Below are 22,271 nucleotides of genomic sequence, written 5' to 3'. Positions count from 1 at the left end.
TTAGTATAAAAAGTCAATCTGATTGCCATAAATAATATTGTTTTTCGTTTTCAACATCAGAACTTCAATTGTGATTTTAAAAAAAATGCATCGTAATACAGCCCAAGGTCTATTAAACAACAAAAGTTTTTCGATAAAGGTTACATCATTAAGGCATAATGTAATATTTCGTCAGGTGTCATTTAATATTAATGATACAGTGAAAAAAAAAAGATTTACAGTTTTCAATATGGACGATACGAGATGTCAGATTGTAAATATTACATCATACGATATTGATGGCCATTTTGTGTTATATACAAATACTGGCAGTACGAAATACATTAATTATCAAAAGAGAAGTTCAGTTAATGTAATTTCGATTAAGGTCTTGGGCGTTTAAGTTACATGTCTTAAAAAAAAAACTTTTTTCAAGTAGGCTTTACAATTGTAAAACTTAATTAAGTGAAGCTACCACCAGTTCGGAAAATAGATTCTACTGAGAAGAACCGGCAAGAAACTTAGTAATTACTCTTTTTCAACATTTAAAAAATACAAAGTATACATAATACAATTATTTAAATTAATATATCCTGCTTGGAAGTCAAAAGATATTAACTCCACGCTTTTTTGTCATCTTTAAAATCTTGTATCGAATAATATGCTTTTTTTTTCGAATTTACGAAACGGCAAAGTTAAAAATGTCTGCTGAATTTTACTATAGAAACGAAATAAGTTAAGTTAGGGGTGATGTAACATGTTTTTAATTTAAAGGGTTCTGCTTACCTTGCCTGAACTGCCTTAAGGTACAATTCAGCTTTATACAAAATTTCATCGAATTCAGTTTAATGGTTTAGCAGAGAAAGCGTAACAGACAAACAGAGGCACTTTCGCATTTATATTATTAGTATAGATGGTATTCTCTCACCTCGAATGTTTCTATAAAGATTATTATTGTTAGTACAAAAAGTCAATTATAAAACAAGATAGAGTCAACTTAGTGACTATTATCTCATTGTTCTTATACTGCAATGTTATATCTATGTTAGTGTGTTTGTGTACAATGTAATTTATTTAAAAAAACGTATAAGGTGCAAACGGAATTCCTCAGCCGATACTCACTATATAATCATTAAATCTCTAGATTGCGAAAGCTTGTAAAAGAATGCGTTCCGAGACAAAAGAAATAAATACGGAACATGACACTATATAACTTTATTTTTCTATATATTTATCATCTGTCTAACATATATAATATTGAAAATTAAAACAAAGTTCATTGACGTTTTCGTTACGTACATATTTAGTAAATATCCAAAAATTTAGCTAATTTATGAATCAATGTCAAGATGACTTAATGGATAACACGGAAATTCCACGTGTCTATATTATTTATAGATGTAAAATTGAAAAAAATTGCCATTATATCTACTAACTAACCAAGCAGCTGAGTTAAGAACCGAAAGTTATCCAACAGAGAAGCCTTAGCCTCGAAGTGGCATATTTACGAGCTGGTAATATATAAATCAATCAATCTTAAAGTATCAATATAATATACCTCCATCGATCTCCAGGGCTAGAACCTGAAGTAGTTTCCATATTTTGTTCAACTGGAAAACTGTGATATGAGAGATATCGGAGTATCACCGCGATTACCAATCGACTACCAAGAGACTACAGTTTATTTATCTTAGCTGTCTAACTTTCGCTTGGCTTGTTTGCGTAGATCTACGATCGAGCAGCTTCCGGAATGTCAAATATCAATGTCAGTTATAAGTCTAAGCGATGATAGATCTTTTCTTTACAGAGTATGTGATGTCAATGACCTAAGATTTTGTTTATGTATGAACCGTTTGTTATTCCATATATGAATGTGCGACGACTCATGTTACAGAAGGACAGTATCGCCCCCGCTCTACACGAAATAGGACTTAGGACGGTGTGCAAATAGAATCGATTTAGACAATTTATTACGTATTTAAATTATAACGTTATCAGTCCATAACGATATTTTGGTGGGAACATATTTGAACAACGAATTATTATACATTTATATGAAATTTCATACGAATTATTTACAATTGTTATAATGTACAATTCTAATTACAGAACGAATCGAATGATAACCAAATTCAATTCGATGATTTATTATCCTCGTCTAACTTCCGAAAATAAAATATTCATATTTATGATGTGCAGAAAAAAGTCATATAGGCTGAATAAAATGGCTAGTTTAAAAGGTAATAAATCGTAGGTATTTTTTAGTCTTTTTATTTTATCAGCTTTATATTCATGAAATAAAAATTGTACGTATAAAAATATTCACAATAAAATACGAAACTGTCACATAAGACACACAAACGAAACGAAAAAAAAAAGTAATAGTATTATTTTATACAGCCTACACGAATTTTAAATTCAACAGAATATAAAAAAAAAAATTATCGAAATAATTGACTTAGCGGAACAGTCCACCAAAGGTTTTAAAAATAAAAATGAATTTTGTTAGTGAATTTAAAAATAGAACGGCATATTTCAGCTGCTGCTATAAAACGCTTTTCCTTGTAATCGTGTCACCTGCGTTTTATGCTCGTGGTCAACGGGTACTCTATTAATCTCATTTCACCTGACGTGTACAATATTACAATTGTGCGATTTAAAAATGGCGTCGTCACGAGTTGTATAAGTTTAACGTGATGTATAATATACATGAAGTTAGAAAGTGATTCACATTAACGCGTTGGATTCTTACGAAACAATGATCGGTCGGTCTTCTTACTTTAATTTTAATTATATACGATTTTTTAAGTAAATTTGGTCAAACCAAATTTTTTTTTTTTTTTTATAAATATGAGACAACATCACATACATTACTCTGATCCCAATGTAAGTAGCTGAAGCACTTGTGTTATGGAAATCAGAAGTAACGACGGTACCACAAACACCCAGACCCAAGACAACATAGAAAACTAATGGTAATCTACATCGACTCGGCCGGGAATCGAACCCGGGACCTCGGAGTGGCGTACCCATGAAAACCGGTGTACACACCACTCGACCATGGAGGTCGTCTAAATTAGTTATTAATTAGTTTTTCTAGATTGGTCTTTACCAGTATCGAAACTTTTTTTGTTTTTTTTTTTTTTTATTTTGTTTTATGATTAAAATATCGTTAAAGGAAACGTACAGTTTCGAAGCCCCGTATTAAAATAAATAAAAATGCAATCATTACTATATATACATGTATTGTACTCTTTATTGATTGTATATTCAATTATATAATACATCGAAATTCGAATTATAAATTTATGGAATACATAATTGATTGTATCGTTTCATAACGATAAGTATGTTTTCTTTATCGAATAAATAAAAAAAAACATTAATAATGAAAGTATAAACTTTCACATAGATTTTTAGTGTATCCAAAGTTTGTATTAATTAGAATATTTTCGATCACATTCAATTCTAGTTTAAAACATTATTTATTTATCATTCACGAGTCGGTATGAATCTCGATAAATCGCATATCGTTCGCGGTAATTTCAGTCGAGAAATGACTAACGTTTGATTAAAAAGCAATTACGTTAAAATCACTCGAGTCACGTCAAGCAGTTTCTTGGATGACGACGAGCTTTCATACGAATAAACGAACGCATTGCGTAATATATTTGCGTCTTTCAAACATTACTTTCACGTAAGATTCGATGTTTTTTTGTCTTATTTTCATGTTTAATCATTTTTTTTTAAACGCGGAACTCATTCGATGTCTGTGTACCGTCTAATGCTCGGAATGCGTTGCAATGCATTTTTTTTTGTAATCAATTATGTAGCGCGAATTGCGTGCCAACAGTACTTTGGTATATCTGTGCCAGAAACTTAACCAATGTGATAACAATAACACATACACAAAATTCTGATTCGTTCCGATGAATTATGGAACACCACACCACGTATAATTTTTAAATTTTGAGCTAGTTGTACGTAAATTTGTATTAATGAATGTGTCCCTTGTTCTATTCCTATATGTATATAATTGTTTTCTACACCAAATTGGATAAGGATCCGATCAGTCGTTTGAGCGTAATCTATATAAATATTATAAATGAAACTCAGTTTGTCTGTCTCACTCTTTCAAGATCAGACCGTTGAACCGAATTTGATGAAATTTGGTATGAAGCAAACTTGAATTCTAAGAAAGGACATAGACTACTTTATGCGCTTAACACATGACACCCAACTCCATTAAACGCGAACGAAGCTGCGGGCTACTACTAGTTGCTATATATGTTCCGAATTCAAACTTACACATTTGAATATAATTGGTTGATCATATGATGGAATTCTTCTTCGGACTGTAAACGAGAAAATAACTCTAAATACATTTCCAGAGACAACAGTGCGCCGACCGCACCGACAGTTCTACTCAAGAGAACGAAGCACCACAAGGGAAGCATCTACTGTCTGGCTTGGAGTCCGGCAGGCGACCTGCTGGCCACCGGTTCGAACGACAAAACCGTCAAGCTGATGAGGTTTAACAGCCACGCGTGCAACTTGGAAGGACAAGAGGTAGGTTACATTGTTTGTATTGTGTTATATTATCCTTGGCAAAAGAGCCGAGATGGCCCAGTGATTAGAATGCGTGCATCTTAACCGATAATTGCGGGTTCAAAGCATAACTGAACATTCATGTGCTTGTTTTTTGTTTACAATTCATCTCTTGCTCGGAGGTGAAGGACAACGTCGTGAGGGAACCCGCATGTGTGAAATTTAATAAAAATTCTGTCACATATGTATTCCATCAACCCGCATTGGAGCAGCGTGGTGGAATATGTTCCAAACCTTCTTCTCAAAGGGAGAGGAGGCGTTAGCCTCGCAGTGGGAAATTACAGGCTATTGTTGTCGTTGTTGTTGTTGTTGTTGTTATTCTTGGCAAACACATATGTATGTCACACGTATTATCAATATGTCCTACATGCAAACATCAAACGATTCGCTCAACAGACAAGCGACTGACGCATTGGAGATGTCCTGTGAACTTTGCTAATTTCGAACTGTCTTATTATTTATTCCTCTAATTAATAGTTACGACCGTTTCGAAATGAACGTGACATCATCTCCAATCAGAATCACTTTGTGTTCTCCGTGTATCATATATGAAACATGATCGTTAATAAAGATACGCGTATTGCATTTCCTAGATTGCAATTGTGCCATTAAAATGAAATGTGAAACTCCAAGGTCACACGGTATGTTACTAATCGCGGAGACAATACATATATATTGTTGACGTAACAAAGATTTTTCAAACAATCGTGTTTAAGATAGATTTTGAAGAACGTCAATTGTACAAAGTCATTGATGTCGAATATATATTGAGCTTCGTGGCTTACTCGATGTTTGATTGATTACATTCAATTAATTATCATTTGTCTAAATATGACTATAAAATAAAATGTGAGTTATTACTTCTGAGAAATCTTATTCTGTTACCAATATATTGTTTCGATGTAGAGCCGAAGTAATTGTAGATGTTAATAGTTTTTGATCTCTCTAGACCATTTCTTAGTCTATGTTTTTTTTTATTTCTTAGCAGATCGCGCTTCCTGGATTAACGCCTTATCTTTATTTTTATTATATAATCTTTAACACTAACTTTGATGATCCAATCAAAAATGTTCATTTTTTTAGGAAACAGAAGCTTATCTCTCTTTACTAAAACGGTTAATACATATATTAATATACTAACTGAACATGTGGTTTAACTGAGCCAAATAGAGAGTGAATTAAAAAAAAAATAGCGCATGACGTTCCCTGTGCCTCAAACTATCTAAAGATTATCTTAATCTAAGTAGTTTAAGTATAAAGAGGTTACTTTTGAGACACAGAGTTAGAGTACGACACAACTTAGATGTAGCATCGGCAAAATTCGTGAAACCGATCACATCCGAATTAAATACGCTATCACAAATTATCAATATTAATTTCTTGTGTGAATATGATCTTTATACAAACTTATTACGTTTGTACTTTACTTGTAATATCATATGACCTAATATATTCGTCAATTTGACACGTCGATTTCACGAGAATCTATAGCGACGAATAGCGTCGAATGGCGCGATGGGGAGCTATTTCTGTTGGTTGTATGAATCGACAGTAATAGTTTTTATTGAATTAGCCGATGCTAATCTAAGTTGTGTCGTACTATACATACGCATTCGTTTTATGTAGGTATTTATGAATGTATGATATCTTATTGTAAATATTAAGCTGTTAATCATCGGCCATGACGCTATCGTTCAAGATTTCGATGATCGCACGTGTTAAGAATTCGTTGCTCTATTTATGTTATACTTTAAAAACAATTTGATATTTGTCATTGTTCCATTATTATGATACGACGTGTTGATAATACCGGGAATAGTTTTACAGTGTAATAATACTAAATAATTTTGAATTGAAATATTGAAATCGTGGAAATATTTTCCAATGTCAGAAAGTTATATAAGTAGAGAATAGTAGAGTAGGTTTAAGTAGGTGGTGGGACAATCTCGAGATATTCTCAGTTTAAATCTTAATATTCGTTTTACTGTTTTTTTTTTTAATATTTGATAGAGTTGAAAATTCGTTCTGAACTATGACACTATTAGAGGTTCCAACAAAGCACACTGCGCGGTTTTGGTTTACTAATAATTTATGAAATGACTTTGCGGATCTCATTTCTTCAGTTCAACGACATGTAATAAAATAGGAGTATCTGTTTTTAGTATTAAAATAACAGATTTTACTGATTTTTATGTATACATAGTACATATACTTTTGCCTGTCTGTCCTTTTGTTCCTATTAATCGCAAGAAACGCTAGATCGATTTTAATAATGACTAACTTAGGATTACTTTTATTTAAGAATTATATATAAAATAATAACACAATCATACTGTCCAAATACTGTCATGTCGGGTGCCTCCTACCTACGAATTAATATCACGAAAGCTGCCTTATACATATTATATAGAAAATTTCCGGAAATTATCACGTGCAATACACAAAAACCCGAAGCAACTTTAAGTTGTCTGAAAAAAAAGAGTTTATGATAATTTTGACGTACGTATGAACATCCATAAAATAAACACATAATTGACTTATAATATTAATTTGAATATAAATCACTGGCATTCGTTGCTTGTGATTCAATGAGATAAATTAACGGGAAGAATCACTACTAAGGAAGAATTGAAATTAAATTGTGACGAATCCTTTCAAAGGGCTTAATTAATTTACTTCTCTCGTTATATTTGAAGTCTTCGCGAGATGAAATTGCATTCTATTTTCAAATTCAACACGAGACGATTGGCTGATAGAATGTTGTTATGACGTACTTAGTATATTTTTTCGGAATCTGCTTTTTTCATTTTAGCCTAAGTTACTCCTTATTATAACAGTTATCTGCCAGTGACATTTCCACTCGGGACTTTTCCTGTCAAAATCGGTCCAGCTGTTTAATAGATTAGCCGGAACAAATAGACAGACAGACAGACATAAATTGTAAAAAATGGTTTTTTGTTATATGTACCTTGTATACATATATACAAACATATGGATTGAGTAAAAAAGGGCTATTTTAATATTACAAACAGACACTCAAATTTTATTACATGTGTAGATTTCTGACTAACATTTTTGACATTGCTTTGTCTTTGTTCAAGTGGGTGTATCTCTATACATACATACATATAAATGTATTCTTTTTTTGAATTTCAACAGGTTGAACTGACTATGCACGATGGTACGGTTCGCGACGTCTGTTTCATAGAAGACACATCGAACAAGACGAGCCTGCTCGTGAGCGGAGGTGCTGGTGACTGCAAGATATACGTCACTGATTGCGCCACGGGCAAGACTTTCCAGGTATGATATACAAATATAATACTTATATATACATATATATTATATTAATATTGCATACACACTTAACCGAAATTATCTATGATAGGATTTGATTTATAACATTTTTATTTAAAATTTAGAATCGTTTGAAAATAATCAAATAACAGGAAAGTTAAATTGTTAAAAAAAAAATTGAAATTTTGTCGACCTCCGTGGTCGTGCGTACCATGGGTACGACACTCAGAAGTCCGGGGTTCGATTCCCGGCCGAGTCGATATAGAAAAAGTTCATTAGTTTTATATGTTGTCTTGGGTTGGGTTGTTTGTGGTGCAGTTGTTACTTCTGAATTTCAATAACACGAGTGCTTTGGCGTTGGAATCAGAGTAATGTATGTGATGTTGTTCAATATTTATTTAAAAATTGTATGTGAATTAAAATAATAGCAACGTGTTTAAATAATTTTATACAAAACAGTTTTTATTAGAAAGAGACAGAGAAAGTATAGAGAGGGAAAGGTCGACTGGAGCGGACAACGCTTTTTTTTAGAAAACTTTGATCCTTAGAAAACTTCAACCCAAAAATTCATGCTTACATTCGAAACATTTTTTTTGCTTTTTTTTTTGAATACTAAATTTTTATTGGTTTATTCGATTTTTCTCAAACTATTTTAATCGACATCTTTGTCATTGTCAAATAATAACGATGTTAGGATTGTTATCAATTAGTTAAGCGATAAATCCGCTGTCTCCGGGGTGTATGATAGAGTTCGCAAACTTTCCCGACGAGGTCGAGTCGTGTCGACAATACACTATTTATTGGAAATTTCCATTTTAAAACTTCGTCATAGTTAGGAATTAAAAGAGCAAAAGCTGTATTAACAAACTATTCTATAGAATGATATTGTGTTATGGATATTCCAAAAGTAGTTTTCTTTTTTAAATGAATCGCAAAAGTTTGACGTCAAATGTCAACTGTTTAAATGGCTTATCCATACTCTTCATTTGAACAGCATTAACATTTTGTGTGTTAATAAGGCAAGAAACCGAAAATACTGGAGGCAATCCTACGTCATCTTGATTACAATATTGTGACGTCATCTAAACCAAAATATACTTAATTCAAATGGCCTTTTACAAGCAGCTTTGAATCTTCATTATTATAAACTATATTAAGTGAAAATACCATTCGGAATGTAGATAATACGAGGGATAACCGCCAAGAAACTCAGAAGTTTGAAAAGAGATTTTCCAAAAAAAAAAATTTTTGTTAAAGTTATACCATCGAATTACTTAACACTTAAAATTATTATTTGATATAGGTAACATTCAAAGTTATTGGTTAACATTACATATGTATGTAATATATCCCTCTTGGAATTCACCAAATATTATAGCAGTTTGATTTAATACGATTAAGTTAATAAATATTAAAGGAAAATTTATGAACAATAAAAGATTTATTCGTCCTTGTATCAGGCACTCAGCGGTCACTCGGGTCACGTCCTCTCTCTTTACAACTGGGGCGGCGCGATGTTCGTATCTGGGAGTCAAGATAAAACTGTACGCTTCTGGGATCTTCGTACCGGAGGCTGCGTCAATGTCATATCACCGCCCACCGGACCAAGCAAGGTAAAGTATTAATGCCTCGATCACTCCATGATTTTATTCCATGATTTTTTTTTCGTCGACAATTTAAAATGTCGCTTGATTTAATGGAAACTATTCGTTTCTGAAAATACCTCTAACCAGAAACCCGCCCTGACTTCGCACGTGTGCTTGATATTTATGATAATAAATAGCCTGGGTTATTCTGATGTAAAGGTGTTATTGTGATGTACCTATATCACTGTAAAATTTCATCCAAATCCGTTCAGTAGTTTTTTCGTGAAAGAGTAACAAACATAGATACATCCATCCTGACAATCTTTTGCATTTATAATATTAGTAGCATGTAGTCATATATGTACGCAACTATTATACATTAAAGTGTTGTATTTTACGAACATGCTTACAAAATTTTGTAAATTAATTTATACGATGTATTTCGAGTAAAGGAATGACTGGAAATGACGATTTGGTCTGCTTTAGTTAAATCAAAGTGAAATTGCAATGATGTGATCTCATTATATCTTGTTTCCTATACATTAGACAAACAAAACAAAATTGATTACAATTAAAATTTTGTATATGAATGGTAATGTTTGGCTACCTGGAAATGACGTGATGGAAAATGATAATTTAATTATCTTATCTTATTAGCTAGTCTCTCTAGGTTTCGTCTTATCAATTGCTCTACCGCCTCACAGTAACACAGTAAGAGAGTCAGTACAATACAGCAATGTACAAGCGACATAAAATCTTAGTCATACTACCAATATGGTGGGTAGTATTTTTAGTACCAGGTCATTGACACAACCGCCTCGATCTTTCAAACGAACTGTGCTGGTATTTTGCGGTCTAATGCAAAAATGTCTGTCTGTTGCTCTTTTACTCAAATCGCTAAACTGAATTTGATGAAATTTGGTACGAGGCTAGATTGACCCCAAAAAAAGGCCAGCCTTTTTTTGCTTAACACCATACGATCGTACTCTAAAATGTGAGCGACTCCACGGGCTTTAGTATGTTATATAGTTCGAATAACAGGCGTATTTTACGACTGTAACTCTAGTGTTTTTCTTATGTCTATAAAAGAAAGTTTGAAAGTTAATTTGTCAGCGGAAACCTTTATTGCCACTCTTGAAATGTTTTTCAGCGAAATCAATCAGAATATTTACTGTATTTACCTGAGAGAGTCATTTTATTAACAATAAAATTAATAATGGCTTGTCATAGATTTCATTGCCCTTTGTTCACAATTTCAACTTTACGATAGTCATGAAAAAAATATGTAAGTTGGAACGTTTCGTTATTATTGGTTATAAAAGTATACTATATCGTCACTAACTTGAAATATATAGCAATCGTAAAAATATGCAATCACTTCATATTCAATTGTAATTATCATTTTCGTGAGTGGCGAAGTTAAATCGATTACAAATTTAAAAAAAAAATCCCCTGTCTCGATACGACTTGACTGAAGTGAAATCTTAAACTGCTCAAAAGTACGGCTAGCGCTGTGAGTTAGAGTGAGAAAAAAGATGCCTACAATATGCGAAAGGGAAAGGGAAGCTAGATGGCGACGTAACGCGTTACGTAACGAAATCGTTTACCATCTTATAAGATATGACTTCAATAATTTTCTTTTGTTTTAGGGTTCTGCTGTAGCGTCTTTAGCAGTTGATCCGAGCGGTCGTCTCCTTGTCTGTGGTCACGATGACGGTTCGTGCGCGTTACACGATGTGCGCGGTTCTCGTGCGCTACAGCGTTTCACGCCGCACTCGAGCGATGTGCGCAGTGTGCGCTTCTCGCCTGGAGCTTACTATTTACTAACAGCAGGCTACGATGGAAGAGTCGTCCTCACTGATTTGCAAGGTATGTTAATGATATATTTATGTGTACGGATCGTTAATTAGATATTCTTCTGTCAAACGGTTATATTTAGTTGGGTTACGGTTTGAAGGGCGAGTGATCCATTGTAACTACAGCTGCACTGCCGTGGATAACTAAGTTCAGGTAACGGTAACTGATATCTGTTCATTCGATCTTCTAAATTTTGATCGCATATTTATAAGAAAAAAAATTATCTATCAATATTTGGCATACTTTGATACCTTTATTAGTTTTGGAAATAATTTTATGATCCTATTATCGATAACTTGTATACATTTTACATTTTGCATTTTGCTCATAGCTCATGATTGAGTTTGGGTAGATAACGGCATTACAAGACACATAATATCTTAGTTCCCAAGTTGATTCGCAAATAGACGATGTAAAGAAAGGATAATGTTTATTATTTCGCCAATAAGTGAGCTATAGCTCTAGCTCTAGCTGTATCATATAAGTGATGAGGAACAATTACCAACATGGAATCCATTTGTCAGTCCGACTACCCATTAAATAAACAAAATCAAAGTGATCTCACTAGAAGGTTTTGGTGCGTATTCCACTACGCTGCTCCAATACGAGTTAGTGGATTCATTGACAGAATTTCATTGGAATTAGACATGCAGGATTCCTCACGATGTTTTTGAATGAAGATGAATAATAAATACGAACATTTTTATTATTTAGCAAATATCACGAACCAATCTAACTTTTTTTTATCATTTATTTTGTCACAGATGTAGGTACAAGTATCCGAACACGTCTTGAATGACATATATTATATTATATTATTATATGTAATAAAACGCGATGGAAGGAGCTTACGTGACACGTCTAAATAACTACGTGGCTTTACTATGAGTTTATATATTTTATTACTTTTTTTAAAAAAGGGAAGCAATTCTATTCGAAAATTACAGGCAATTTTCTTTTTGTTTAATCAAATATCACATTTAAAACGACATGCTATAGTGCTGAGTTATATGTTAATGTAAAATTAATACGATTTGTTCCTTAAGTATTTTATAAGTCTGTAGTTACTCTTTTCCACCAATTTGCCTACAGTACAATTAAATTATATATATCATGCTTAGTAGTAGTAGTAACAGCCTGTACATTTCCCACTGCTGAGATAAGGTCCTCCATTAAGGAGAGGGTTTGGAACATATTCCACCACGCTGTTCCAATGCGATCCAAATCCTCAAATACAATGTTCACGCCTTTTCTATAATCATTTAGCTTAGGTTTGTGTGTCTTGTAATCTAATTGAAATTCGCGCGTTAGCTTGAAAACATTTCAGATGATTTGAGTGATTAGAACGCGTATATATGTACTGATGATTGCAGGTTCAAATCCAGGCAAGCACAACTGAAATTTCATATGCTTAATTTGTGTTAAATTCGTATCGGGCTCATCGGTGAAGGGAAACATTGCGATGAAACAGCATTTGTCTTAATTTAATTAATCAATTTCAACGAAATTCTACCATACGCGAATTCAGCCCCATTGGACCAGCGTGGTAGAACCCTAACCTTCTCCTCGATAGAGAGGAGCCCAGCAGTGGGAAATTTACAGGCTGTTACTATATTATTATATTTCATAAAACAACGATGAGTTGACGTTGATTGGCTCATTGGTCAGTTTTAATAGTAATTGTTACAAGTATTTTTATGTTACACACTGCTGTTGTTCGAGTGTCGTAATTATTGCAAGTAATATAAGGTATATGATTGATGGACTATAAATACTGAGTTTCTTAATATAATTCATTCTACAAACTGCGACTTAAAATTTTGCATTTATACTTACGACATTATTAAGCGATTTTTTTTTAATAGATAGAGTGATTTTAGAGGAAGCTATTTTGTATATAATACATGGACAATATAATAAAGAAGCACTGATAATTTTAGAAGTTTCAAATGTGATTTCGTAATTTAAAAAAAAATGTGTAACATTTATAATAAATTCGGTTCGCTATTTTTGTATGAATACCGTTATTCCCAGTAGGATTTTATTTCGAACCGGTAGGTAAGTAGGCTCATCTAAGAGTCTACCTACCTAGTCTGAATAAAGTATAGTATGTTTTTAAAATTTGTAAACATTTGTCACCTTTTACGACAGTATGCTTTGCATATCATACATAAAAAAGATTAATCGTTCCTTGTTGCATGTACATTACTCGTTATCTTCGCAACTTGTTTTAATGCAACTTCTTTCATTGAATAAATTACACTTTGAATGTAGTTCGATGTAAATAATGAGAATTAATTCCATCACGAATAGTGGAAAACTATGTATCTCTAAATAGCGATGTCTTATTTGAGTTGCGCTTATAGAAGGTCGTTACTTATTAAGAATATAAAAAAAATAGATGTATATATAAATAACTAATAATTTCATTTATAAATAAAATAACTCATTTCCAGAATATGCTTGTACGTAACGTGAATTATAAAATAATATTTACTGATCTGAACTGATCACGTAGAGTGAGTTTTGATATACCCGCAAAAAGGCTGCTGATACAATTTTTTTATTGCATCGCTTTGAAAGAAGGGGTTGGGTCGTGGGGGGTTTTTAATAGGTATCACTGAATTTAAATGACATTTATAAAAGGGATAGTTATTATCCTGACTTAAAACATCTTCTGTGCCCAAGCTCTCTACGAACTATAACCAATATGGTCGTATTGGCATGATCGATAATATTCAAGAAGTTTAAACCAATTTGGTATGGTACACGAGTGTTCCGAAACGTATTTAGCAATTCGATTATCGCCGCTGGAACATCAATGTTCACTCGATTGACAGACATCAACACTCGGCGCAAACATCTCGTGACGTGTCTGAAATATTGTGATAAAGGTTTTCCGTTTAATCGATTCCATGAAATCACATTACGACGTAACATATTGAAATTTTATTTCTATGTATGTGTGTGTGAATTCTATTATTATGGGTATTTTATTGTTTCATATTGGCAATTTAAACCATGCTTCGTACTCTGATAGTTTTATGTTAAATAATATGCAATTGTAATAAAATCGGAATATATTTAAGAAGGCTTTTACGAGCACTTTTGAAACGTCATTGAACATACATATGTTTTTTTTTTTTTTTTTTTTTTTTTTTTTTTTTTTTTTTTTTTTTTTTTTTTATGGCATAGGAGGCAAACGAGCAGGAGGCTCACCTGATGGAAAGTGACTACCACCGCCCATGGACACCTGCAACACCAGGGGACTTGCAGGTGCGTTGCCGGCCTTTCAAAAAGGAGTAGGCTCTTTTCTTAAAGGTTCCCATGTCGTATCGGTTCGGAAAAACCGCCGGCGAAAGCTGGTTCCACAAAGTGGTTGTGCGAGGCAGAAAATGTCTGAGAAATCGCGCTGTTGTGGATTTTCGGACATCAAGGTGGTGCGGGTGAAACTTAGAATTTTGGCGAGATGTCCGAAGGTGAAATTCAGCAGCCGGGATTAATCCGAACAATTCCTCGGAACATTCCCCGTGAAAAATTCGGTAGAAGATGCAGAGTGATCCGACATCTCTACGCAAAGCCAAAGGATCAAGGAGATCGGAAAGGGCTTGATCGTCGATAACTCGAGCCGCTCTACGTTGGATGCGGTCAAATGGAAGGAGCTGGTACTGGGGAGCACCCGCCCAGAGGTGAGAGCAGTACTCCATGTGAGGCCGAATTTGCGCCTTGTAAAGTTTTAGGCGATGGGCCGACGTGAAATACTGTCTCGCCTTGCTGAGCACACCGAGCTTCTTTGAAGCCAATTTGGCTTTGCCTTCCAATTGACCGCGGAACTGAACGAGGCTCGAAATATCAACGCCAAGTATTCCGATACTACCTGTAGCGGCTATCGGAATGTTCTCAAATCGTGGAGATACGACAAATGGTGTTTTTTTAGCGGTTAACGCGCAAACTTGCGTCTTTTTGGGGTTGAAATGGACTAGATTTAGCCGGCCCCAATTCGATACTTCGTTTAATGAAGACTCGATTTCAGACACAAGTTTGTTCCGGTTCTCTTCGACGTTTTCCCGAGAAATATTAGCGCGGCCGGTGTATAAGGTGTCAACGGTACTGTCGTCTGCATAGCAATGAATGTTCCCGATTTGCAACAAATCATTGATATGCAGAAGAAACAGAGTGGGTGATAGAACGCAGCCTTGTGGAACACCAGCATTGACGAATTTTAAGTCAGAGCATGCACCGTCGACGACGACCTTGATGCTCCGATCTGCCAAAAAGCTGGTAATCCAATTGCATAATTTCCCGGGAAGCCCATAGGAAGGAAGCTTCGATAAAAGCGCTTTGTGCCATACACGATCGAAGGCCTTCGCTATGTCCAAGCTGGCTGCTAATGCCTCCCCCTTGCTCTCAACTGCTTCAGCCCACCTGTGAGTAAGGTAAACTAGAAGATCACCGGCTGACCGACCCCGACGGAAACCGTACTGGCGGTCGCTAATCAGCTGGTTCACCTCTAGATACCGCAGGAGCTGGCAGTTTATAAGGGACTCCATTATCTTGGAGAGCAAGGAGGTGATGGCTATAGGCCTATAATTGGACGGGTCTGAGCGGTTGCCTTTTTTAGGGATCGGATGCACCAAAGCTGTCTTCCAGGAATTCGGGACGACGCCTAATGTGTAGGATTGCCGGAAAAGACGCGTTAAGACCGGTGCCAACTCGGGAGCACATGTCCGTAGCACGATTGGAGGGATACCATCGGGTCCGCTCGACTTATGAATGTCCAAGGAAAGAAGTGCTTTACGAACTGCACTTTGCCGGAATTTAACCTCCGGCATCGTGGTATCACATCGCGGAATTGTTGGTGGAGATTTTCCTTGGTCATCCAGAGTCGAGTTCGACGCGAAGAGAGAGCCTAAAAGATCAGCTTTCTCTTTCGCGGTATGGGCCAATGACTCACCGTCTCTGTGCAGAGATGGAAAAGATGGCTGACAGAAATTCCCTAAGACAGCCTTAGCGAGAGACCAGAACGCTCGTGTTCCTGAAGGGAGACGCACCAGTCTCTCGCCAATTCTGCCAATGTACTCCGTCTTCGCCCTAGCAATTACGTTTTTGAGGGACCTAGAGGCAGAGTTGTATTCCTTTTTAAATGCGCTGGTATTTACATCACGAGACGCAGATGCATTAGCCCAGGTTTGATAGCGTTCCCACTTTCGGCGTGATGCCGTTTTGCAGAAGCGACCAAACCAAGGCTGGGACTTGCCACCGATGGGTACTGCAGAGTAAGGAATGAATAGTTCCATACCCTGAAGCACCACATCGACAGAGTCAGCAGCAGCGTTCGGATCATCCGGCGAGAAACAAATCTGCCCCCATGGGTAAGATGCAAAAAAAGACCGCATCCCATCCCAATCTGCTGACTTGTAGTGCCATACTCGGCGGCACCCAACAAAGCGAGGCCGTGAGTACCGCACAACCGGCACTGTACTCCGGACGAGACAGTGGTCAGACGAGCCCAGAGGGGGATCGACGATAATCTGATAGCCATCCGGATGTGAAGTCAGCAGAAGGTCCAACAGGGAAGGTGTATGATCCTCCACATCCGGTATTCGCGTTGGCGAGTTGACCAGTTGTGTCAGATCATATGCTAGAGCGAAGTCCAGAACAGATCTACCCGCATGATCGGTGGTGCGAGAGCCGAGCCATTCTGCGTGGTGAGCATTAAAGTCACCCAGAATAATGATCTCTGCGGATGGAATCTGCTGAAGCACGGAATCTGTAGCCATTTGGACGTGCTCAACCAGTCGGTCGGTTTCGGCATTACCGCTATGGGACCTATAAAGGCACGCATAGATTCGCGGATGGTCATCGCAGTCTACACGCAGCCAGAAAATCGATAGGTCCTGTCCTTCAAGGCTGCCGAGGCGTCGAGAACAGATATCATCTCTGACGTAAACGCATACCCCAGCTCGTGGTATAAAGGAATGTTCCAATTTGTACCCAGGGTACGAGAGAAAAGTCGTATCGGCAGGAGAAGATATCTGGGTCTCGGTTAGAAAGAGCAAGGCCGGCTTCGCCGTTTCCAGATGGTAGTGAACGGCGTTGAGGTTGGAGTTGAGTCCCCTTATGTTGCAGAAGTCCACAGCGAGGGTGGCAGGGGTTGCCTTATGATGCCTGCTCCGCTTGCCCCGAACAGTGGCGAGCGCAAAATTGCCCCCCCCAGAATTCGGAGGGCAGCCTGGGCATCCCTGCTCAGGTGGTGTATGTCCTGAGCATGGATGCCCAGAGAGGGATTCTCCACCGCTGTCGCTGATGGTACCCTCCTGGGGTAATTTAACCAAATTCTGCACAACCATCAAGTTTTGGGGGGGAGGGGGATTGGGCCTCCGGAACTCTCACTTACCGGACGAAACGCGGTAGCATAACTACCACTTTACGCCGATTTTAAGTGAGAGAGTGGTACTTCCCCGGGCGTGCCGGCCCATTCGGCTGTAACCCAAAGGTATACAGCGTGGCACTACCACTTGGGAAATGTATTACGGAATATGTATTAATTAGCTTCACTTAATAGTGAAGCTACCACCGATTATCATTACAGATTCTACTGAGAATCGGCAAGAAACTCCTACTGAGTTTCTTGCCGATAACCTAGTTACTCTTTTTCAATATGTATTTAAAAATATAAAAGTCATGTTAATTGAATCCAATTATATATGTATGTAATACATTCTGCCTGGAAATCAACACGTACTAGCTCCAAGCTTTTTATCATCTATATAACACTAGTAGTCGCCTGCCGTTTCGCTCGCGTAAACGAATCCTTGGAGTTCAAATTTTACTTCATACTAAATTTCATCGAAAACGGTTCATTGGTGTGGTAGTGAAAGAGACAGATAGACAATTACTTTCACATTAGTATGTATTGTATTTAATGATATTATCAATTATATGACGACCTCCATGGTCGAGTGGTGCGTACACCGGTTTTCATGGGTACGCCACTCTGAGGTCCCGGGTTCGATTCCCGGCCGAGTCGATGTAGATTACCATTAGTTTTCTATGTTGTCTTGGGTCTGGGTGTTTGTGGTACCTTCATTACTTCTGATTTCCATAACACAAGTGCTTCAGCTACTTACATTGGAATCAGAGTAATGTATGTGATGTTGTCTCATATTTATATTTATTATTTATGAATTTATGAATGAATAATTTTCTCTCCCCAGGTGACCTGACCTGCGCCTTACCCAGCGTTCCGGTAGCTCGGCATCCGGACAAAGTGATATCGGCGAGATGGCACCCTGACGACTTCTCCTTCCTCTCGACATCCGCCGACAAAACCGCCGTACTCTGGACGATACCGCCAGTTTAAACCCATAAACCACGAAATGGCCTACCACTCGAGTAAGGGTACATTGAATTCGACGCTCGAATAAATTCGAATGTATTCGTTTAACGTATGATTCGTGCTATTTCTCTTTAATGATATCCTGTATCGTTTCGATACTTCACGCATTAATAGAAATGATTAAATCGGGTGTTTTTTTTTTCGGTATGCGCACAATACCGCATTCCCGATTACATAGTTAATAACGATTAATGTAATTTAATTAATTATCGTCGCTTTAAAATCGGCTTATGAAAACTAATTTATATAACTTAGATTAGAGGAATGTTTTTCAAGGTCATCAATTAAAATCGATTTTGACAATCGAAATTGAAAATCGATTTGACGTAATATCGATTAATGTCACAAAACCATGTTTGAAAATTTCATACGTTGTAATGTAAATGTGTCTTATTGAAAGGGTAATTTTCTTTTATTTTATATTTGATTATCTAACGTCTGTACTTATAGTACGACAGAACTTAGATGTAGTATCAGCAAATTAAATAAAACTACCGATTTATACAACCAATAGAAATAGCTCCCTATCGCGCCATTCGACGCTATTCGTTGCTATAGATTCTCGCGTCAGTTCAACCCGAGGAAGCAAGTGCGTGTAAATCAACGTGTGAAATTGACGAATATATTAGATCATATTACAAGTTATTACGTTTGTGTGAAGAGCATATTCACATAAGAAATAGATATTTATAATTTGGGATAGCCTACTCAATTCGGATGTGATCGGTTTCACGAATCTTGCCGATGCTACATCTAAGTTGTGTCGTACTATACGTGTTTTAATATTGTTTTCTTGATAGTTGGTGTGTTGAACCAAGAGAAGCTTTAAAATGTTTTATTTAATAAAATTTACTATAAAAAAAATTTTACATTCATCGTAGAATATTTTTATCAGCTGTTTTTATATTGTAATTAACTTGGAAGCTATTTAATGTTTAAAATACTCTGAAATTGAAAACGTATTTAATGCCAAATTTAGATTTTTTACACAACGTCGTCCATTTTGTTTTTGTGACGTAATAATATTATGCGATGGATGAAGATTAAATCAACAATTTAAGTTACAACTAGCCTTATGTAAAAAAAAAATGTATTATTTTTTTTAATATTTTTTTCTAATGTCTCGTAATAAATATGATAACAGTCAGTTACTAATATTAACGGCCTTATTTTCATAAAGTTTATCGAACGTTATATAATGAAAATAAAGTTATACAATTGTATAATGGACCGACTGAATCTTGATATTATTTTTGTAGTTGGATCGATGAATTTAGATATTTAAACGTAACGCTGTCTCCATTGATATCGTCGAACCCTATATTTCCAATCTTCATCAAATTGGAGTTATTTCTCAAGGTCTCGGTTTGATGGAGTTCGATAAATCAAATAAATAACACATTTCAATCACATTCTTATTAAATTTCGGTTATATGATGAATATACGTGATTGTAAATCGTCATTCATTCATATTCGAATTTCAATCTTTGAATGAATGATATCTAAACACGTGACTGATATGTTTTTGTCGTGTATCTTTACGATGGATTATTGATTTATTTTAATCGGTTACTAAGGATTTGACCATGATTGTACAGTCGGGGTTAGAAAAAGTTCGTCATCATAAGATCTATTTTCGCGTGCTCAGTGTAAGCGATAATATGTCTTACCGATCGAGAATGACATATTGTGTCGTAGTGATTTGATGTTTATATCCAAAAGGTACTAAGGGCTTAAGACTTGATAAAAGAATTTGAAAAGTAACGAAGGTTTTCTTAATCTGGCTGTACAATTGATAGTACATTCATTGTTTCGTCAATAGTTGATAGATTTTTTTTGAAAAGCGTTGGAAACGTAAATATTTCACTTTTGAAATAAAGGTGCTACAAGCTCGAATATTGGAAATAATTATCTATTTTAATTTGATTCATGAAGATGACAAATAATTCGACTTTTAACCAAAATGAAAAAAATATAGTATTCTATTAAATCATGGGCGTACTTTGAAACAAGACCAAGTGAGGAGAAAGTTATGGTAGGTCCTGTGTCTGATATAATAGTTAATTGTTTTAAATATTCAATTGTAATATAGTTCGCTAATTTCACTGTTTATAGTCGTAGAGGATAATCATTTTTCTTCCTATTAAAAAAAAACCGTAGTTAGCGGATACATTTTCAGCTTCGAATTTGATTTATTGTAGATTTGATTTTTGACAAATATAATATTATTTGACTAGTATCGAATATGACAGTTCACAGTTACTTACGGTATTTTCGATGATGCAATGCTCTGTCTCTTTCTCCGACATGTGGATGAAAGGGATAGCAATATGTCTTATTATGTATCTGGCCTTATAGTTCTGTAAAATTTTTAGCTTAGATTTTGTGTACGATAGAATCAGCACCGTTTTATGATATCGCTAATTCCCATATAATCTTATACCCCGATACATTATCAAACGCTATGTTTTATCTGTAATGAATTTTAGAAGAACGATAACAAGCAATTACAATAGTTTATATGTATGTATAAAGTTTTTGAGGGATTCATCCGTTTTGTGAAATAATTAATTCTACTTTTATACATTTATATAAAACTGCACTTAAATTATTTTCCAATTTAATATTTGTCCGGCATTTTGGTGTGCTGCTTTTGGCTCGCTGACGTCAAGTTCCGAATTCGATTTGACATTTCTATTCGTTGACATTTTTGACGTTTCACTTATGTCACTTATGATCACTCGCGCTTTTGTTAGAAACGATTTAAAAATCGATTTTTTTATGCAATAATTACTATCGAATGAATACTCCTAGTGTGTATCGAATTATCAAAAAATAAAAACAAACGAACGAGACATTTTCTGCGCGTGTGTTTAATAGTTTACCATAAAATTAGCTTCGCTTTAACTAGAACAATGAAATAGTTTACTAAATAAAAAAAAATGTATTAAACCAATTAGATATGAGTTGTTTAATAAATAATACGTATTTAATTAATTGATAATCTTGTAAAGGTTATAGGTAGTTCTAGTTGATACTTACGTCGATGACTTCACTGTTGTAACTTTAAATTGATAAAAGATTATCTATCTCTTTCGTACAGTTCTTTTAAATAGTGCTGTCTCTCTCTTACACTATCAAAAAGAACGAGACATGAAATTGTTGCAGTAAAATTTAGAAATTGAGCTTTTAATGCGATTCAAATGTAAAAGGCTTTATGCAATTTTTTTTTATTAACGTAGTGATAAATATATTTTTTACCGATATGTTAAAATAATTGTTTTATTTCAGTTATTATATTTTTTTATTATTATTTACGTGTTCTAATATCACAGTTATATTTGTGTAGGGCCTTTATATTGCACACGAAACATGAGTCTTTGTATTGAAATAATGCTATATATTTTATGTATTTAATTAAATATTCTATGTATAGGTTATGTTATTAATTAAGTCTGATCTAACGCTAAATTGAACAAAATTATGTTAAACCGACTTCCGATAACAACTGTATCTACTGTAAGAATATAATCCCTTATTTACA

At 35.2% G+C, this 22,271-nt stretch overlaps 1 protein-coding gene across 4 annotated transcripts in view; it reads left to right on the top strand.

Moving 5' to 3' along the window:
* Positions 1–22,271, top strand: part of LOC124543441 (WD repeat-containing protein 47) — a 58,931-nt gene extending 36,660 nt beyond the window's left edge. For all 4 annotated transcript variants that reach the window (XM_047121669.1, XM_047121670.1, XM_047121672.1 and 1 more), the window contains 5 exons: positions 4,371–4,548; positions 7,747–7,890; positions 9,345–9,497; positions 11,120–11,339; positions 18,545–22,271. In XM_047121669.1, coding sequence (XP_046977625.1) covers positions 4,371–4,548; positions 7,747–7,890; positions 9,345–9,497; positions 11,120–11,339; positions 18,545–18,690 — 841 coding nt within the window. In that variant the 3' untranslated portion in view covers positions 18,691–22,271. The remainder of the gene's footprint in view (positions 1–4,370; positions 4,549–7,746; positions 7,891–9,344; positions 9,498–11,119; positions 11,340–18,544) is intronic.

This window comes from Vanessa cardui, chromosome Z, assembly GCF_905220365.1.
Source record: "Vanessa cardui chromosome Z, ilVanCard2.1, whole genome shotgun sequence".
In the NCBI taxonomy this organism is placed as follows: domain Eukaryota; kingdom Metazoa; phylum Arthropoda; class Insecta; order Lepidoptera; family Nymphalidae; genus Vanessa; species Vanessa cardui.
The sequence above is the reverse complement of the archived record's forward strand: the minus strand, read 5'-3'. Positions and strand labels throughout refer to the sequence as shown.